The sequence below is a fragment of the Acyrthosiphon pisum genome, chromosome A2 (genome assembly GCF_005508785.2).
Source record: "Acyrthosiphon pisum isolate AL4f chromosome A2, pea_aphid_22Mar2018_4r6ur, whole genome shotgun sequence".
NCBI classification, from domain to species: domain Eukaryota; kingdom Metazoa; phylum Arthropoda; class Insecta; order Hemiptera; family Aphididae; genus Acyrthosiphon; species Acyrthosiphon pisum.
The window spans coordinates 50,336,184-50,341,546 of NC_042495.1; the positions used below are offsets into that span (position 1 = coordinate 50,336,184).

General features: G+C 31.9%; 1 protein-coding gene and 1 pseudogene across 1 annotated transcript; both read right to left on the reverse strand.

Annotated features, from left to right (window-relative positions):
• Positions 1-989: 989 nt before the first annotated feature.
• LOC103308726 (zinc finger BED domain-containing protein 5-like) lies at positions 990-1,991 on the reverse strand. The gene has a single exon (XM_008182665.1). The coding sequence runs from the start codon at positions 1,989-1,991 to the stop codon at positions 990-992; it is 1,002 nt and encodes a 333-aa protein (XP_008180887.1).
• A 10-nt stretch (positions 1,992-2,001) lies between these two features.
• Positions 2,002-5,363, reverse strand: LOC100160071 (annotated as a pseudogene).

Genomic DNA, 5,363 nt, shown 5'->3' on the forward strand with positions numbered 1-5,363 from the left:
ACTATGTTACGCGTGTGTTAGACGAAAATAGAAAATCACGGTATCGAATCCCCTTAATTTTATTCTTTGAATGAAATATAATATTGGCCCATGATATGATTATTTTTATAAACACCAATGTGTTGTATCCCGTATGGCCGAATCATATGTGGTCAAAATGTATAAATAACTTATAATTACGATGTATTTTTAATTATTAGTTAGTAAATGTTAATTACCCACCATTCAAAAACTAGTTGTGCAAAAAAGTATTCTAATAGTATTCGAATACTTTTTAAAGTATTCGAATATGTATTCTGAAAATATTTCTTAAGAACTATTCGAATACGTATTCTGAATACCTTAATTATCATTTATTCGAATATGTATTCGGAATACAAAATAAAAGTATTCTTTACAAGGCTGTAAACAATACAATTCAAAAATCCTTTTCCTACATAACCTAGAAAAGATAATAAGGAATTCAAAAATGTTTTCTTAATTAGAATGGGGTTTTTGGTACTGGGTGGATTCTTCATCTGATTTATGAGACTTTCATGTTGAAACTTTTTCGATCACAAAATATAATAAAGTGTGATTGCATGTATATGTACGTTACGGATTTCTAAGAATCTTAGCGGTAGACGGTAGTTTATCTTAAATTACATCCAGCGTTCAGGGAACTCACGCCCAGTCACATATCACTCACAATGGGTATAGAAAATTGCCTAAATCAGCGGTTCCCAACCTTTTTAGTCGGCGGTGCCCTTTTGTTGGTCTAAATTTAGTTAGGTGCCCCTCTGTGAATATCATGAGAAACATGATAAAAATTAACACTTGTTTTCATTGTTGACCGATTTAAATAATTTTATAGTACATATTAAAAACAAATTACAAAATTATGGTTGAAAATAAAGAAAAAAATACTGCATTAAAAGTTAAAATTAATGAGATTTTTGTGGCTGCTTATTTTTTGAAAGTTTGGCAATATCTGGTTCAATTTGTGACAGTTAGATACGAAGGTCAGGTTCTACATTAAGACGGTTCCGGTATTTGGTTTTAGTAGCCGTATAGGTTGAAAATCCTGTCTCACTTAAAGCAAAAGGTAGGAGTATTGTTATTGCTTTTTGACTCAAATGTTCAAAACTTGTATTTTTTAAATTTAGCCAAAATTCAACGTAAGAATTGCTACTAAAGGTGGATTGAAATGTTGAATCTGAAGTTATATCGATCATACTCCCGTATTCGATTGAAGACAAGATTGAGGGTTTTCCACAAACTGAAAATGGATTAACTACCCATTCACTGTCTTTTAAAAACACCTCTCGATCTGTAGGACAATATTTATTAAATGCATTTTTGAGTTGTTTGAGATGTTCAGAAATCTCGTTAATAATGCTGATGGGAGCTTGCAATTTGTTTTCCTCCAAAAAGGCCTGCATTATTGGAAAACACTCCAGCTCTCTTTTAGAAATGCACTCTGACCAATAATCAATTTTTCTTTTCAATGCACATACTCTGGAGCTCACATCAAAAATTGTCAAAGTTCTTTCTTGTAAGGAAAGACTTAATTCGTTCATTTTGTTAAAAATGTCTGCCAAGTACAATAGCTGAAAAAGCCAAATCACGTCATTCATAGTTTCAACTAATGTAACATTGTGGTCCATTAGAAATGAAGAAACTTCAGCCCTTAATTCCATTAACCGTGTTAATACTTTACCGCGAGATAACCACCTGATTTCTGTATGGAAAAGTAACGTACTATGAATACTTCCCAAGTCATCACACAAGATTTTAAAAAGTCTAAATTTCAGAGGACGTGACTTGATGAAGTTGACTATTTTTATGGTTTCATCCACTCCGTTTTTTAGACAAGGAGGAATGTTTTTAAATGCTAGAGCATGTCTGTGAAGTATGCTATGACTACTAGTAGTTTCATTTGATTTCTCCTTTATTTTAGCGATTGCTCCAGCTGTTGCACCTGTCATGGCCTTAGCACCATCAGTACACATATCGATACAGTTTGTCAACGGAATCTAGTATATCTATATTTAGGCCCTAAATTCATCCCTTTAAATATGGTTCACATCCAACAACCTTAAAATAAAAAAAAAAATACACTTCTATAGAAATAGACAAAAAAAACATTTTGAAACCAAATAAGAAAAAAAAATTTATCTTTTCTACGACGTTTATCACGATCTTGTTGCTGTGGTTGAGACCTTTTAGATGCATGCTTAGCTTGAGTTAAGAACTGATCCAAGCCAAATGGATCCTCTTCTTGTTGATGTTTTTCAAATTGAACTGGACCAGACCTACCACTAGCTTTTGGATCACGATCTGTTCCACTAAATTCTTTGTTTGGAACAAATCTAAATAAAAAAAAAAAAACCATAATTACTTAAACATTTTTTTATAAAATATAAACAAGTTAGATTGTTTTTTTAACAAATAAAATCATTGTTATAAATACACAATCCATAAAATATACAAAACTATCCAACAGGTTTCAATTATTCAGTTTGGCTGACTCTTGGATTAGAGCTTCATTCAATAATTAATAATAATAAAATACAAATTAAGTATTCTAACCTTATAATATTAAACTTACCTATTTGTCTATACGATTTTGTCTAAATCATCACCATACACTTCCTTATCAATATTAGCAGATGGACGATAAATATGTTTAGCCAAAGAGCTTTTTCCACGCCAAGGTTTATCATATACATTATATTCTTCATCATCTCCAAATCCGGTGTCCATACCTGCTGTTGTATTAAGCAAACGTTGATCATACTGAGTATCTCCAGTTTTTCTAGTGATTGCTAGGAGTCCAAGAGCAATTTGTTCACTAATATCTTGATCTCGCAATACTTTGTTTTTACGGCTGTCAGCATTTCTAGCAAGATTCCGATCACGAGCTCTATATTTTTGACGTTCCAAACGTAATTGGTCACGTTCACGAGATTCATCATTCTTAGCGGATCCAGGAAGCCGAATACCTGCTCTTTCTTCTCTGGCTTTTTGAGCCATGGCTCTAAGATGTTCCTCTTTCTTTTCCTTTTCTTTTTGTGCCATCTTCTTTTCCAACTGAGCTCTCATTTCAAAAGCTTCTCTGGCTTTCCGATCTGCTATGTATAAAGACTCGGCTAGCTTAGCAAATTTTTCATTTATATGATTTTGTTGTAAGCCTCGACCATCAGCAGCTAATCTCTTATCTAATGGAATTGTATAACCTTTAGCATTTTTCCAATTCGATATACAGAGAGGAATTTTCCATTCTTTTTGTTCCTTAACAGATGTCTTTCTGGTAGGGGAATGCATTAAAGGCGCAGGAGGAGATGGAGGACCTCGACGAATTTTTTTATTAATTTTGAATTTTGGGGGTTCCATAGGATCTTTCTGAGCCTCCACTAATCTTACTACACGTTGTTTTGATCCAGAATTATATTCTTTTCCTTGTTCAGTAGGGGTGTAGCGGAACCATTGAACAGGAGCTTAATAAACATTATAAAAATAAGTATATTCATAAAAATGAAGAACATTGTAACTTACAAGTTTATCTGCCGCTCGTACTGGTAATGCAGCCGAAACTTTAGAATTAGTCAACTTTTCCAGTGCTGCTCTTGTTTTTTCAGTGATGTCTGCAACTTCTTCTAAATTAGGTTTTTGCAAAGAAGGATCATCTTCATTGATCACCTCAGATGGAAGCATGTCAGACAATTTTGAATAAATCACTTTATCTTTTCTTTGACCTTGGCGAGCAATCACATCATATTTAACTTTATCATCAGAAGTTAACTGCAATGCAAGAGTATTTGAAACAGATTCTTTATTTTCTTTTCCCATATTTAATGGATACTGCGCAACTTGGATTTCCGGAAAAGCACCACCATCTCCAAAATCCTAAATAAATAAAAATAGCTCTGTTTTAGCAAGTACAGTACACTATACATAAATTTTATTTTAAAAAAGCATCTAAATCAGAAGAAAAATAGCCTTACAGTCAGTGGTTCATAAACTTTAAAAACAATCAGAAACGCTTTTTACAAAGCCTAAATTAATAAACTAATAAATTAAAACATATATTTCTCAAATAATTAACAATCAATTATATTTTAATGAAAGTTTAAAAAAAAATAAATCATTTTTTACTACCACTTTACAAGTTAATATCAAAATTCAACAAAAAAAAGTTCACAATAGTTGACCTATATCAAAATAATAATTATTAAATGTACTACACACATTGACCACCACGTGCCAAGTGATTGCCTATTGGCTATTGTAATAATTAGGTATGTTATTTTGTAAAAATATAGAAATATAATATATTTCATACAATCCATACTGATTTAAGTAGGTACTATTCAACAGGAATAGTTTATTCTGAAACTAGTGTCGTTTTTATTATCTCGTGAATAATATTATTGTATTAACATGTTGACTGCCGAGCAACCCCCCACAAAATCATCCGAAATTAAAGATGATCAAAAAAAGTATATTTGATAAAACCCGATTACCTAGTCTGTGGTCTGACAGAACTGGAAGAAAATTGGTCTCCGCCCGAGGTTACTCTCCTGTCATTTAAGACATACTATAATATTATATACCGACTATAAAAATGTAAAAATCTGTTGAACCATAGCATAGGCTAGGGCAGGGGTCACCAATTAATATTTTTAACCCTGGAACTTTGATAACTTTGTTAAATTCCAATTGTGTGTAAAACTGTATGGAAATTAGTACCTCAGTACCTCACTGATAATTGGTATACCTACACATAATATTGTAGTTTGATACCCAGCTACCACAAATTGACTGAAATCTCACAAGGCTTTATGACTTTATGGATTTATGTGTTAATTGAAGTGTGACGAAAGCAAGATTTTAAAAACGATCTGTGATTAGTGGTTACTTGAGCATTAGTTATAAATATGACTCTTATTTATAGGTACCTAATCAATTATATTAGACAATAGTATAATGCAAAATATGATATATTATAAACACAATATCTTAAGAATTACTTCAACAGTTCTTGGTACCCATCCAGTTCTGTTCCCGTACGGTGGAATTTTAACAGCATACACTTCAAATGAATTCGTTTTCTCAGCAAGTGTTTCGTTTGGTTCGTCATCTTCTACCAAATCCTGAAGGAATTGTGTAGGTGCTGGTAATATCTGAGTAATATCACTGAGTAATCAAAAATTAATATGCATTTATAAATTAATAAACTACAACAGATTATTGAGAAATAAGCTTGAGTTTTGCTAAATAGAGACATGTTGTCTAATGTTTTTTAAAATTAAATTAATTAATATGGCAAGATTAACAAATAAATGAAGAACAAATTAAACCTCAAGGCTCAAGCGAACCAT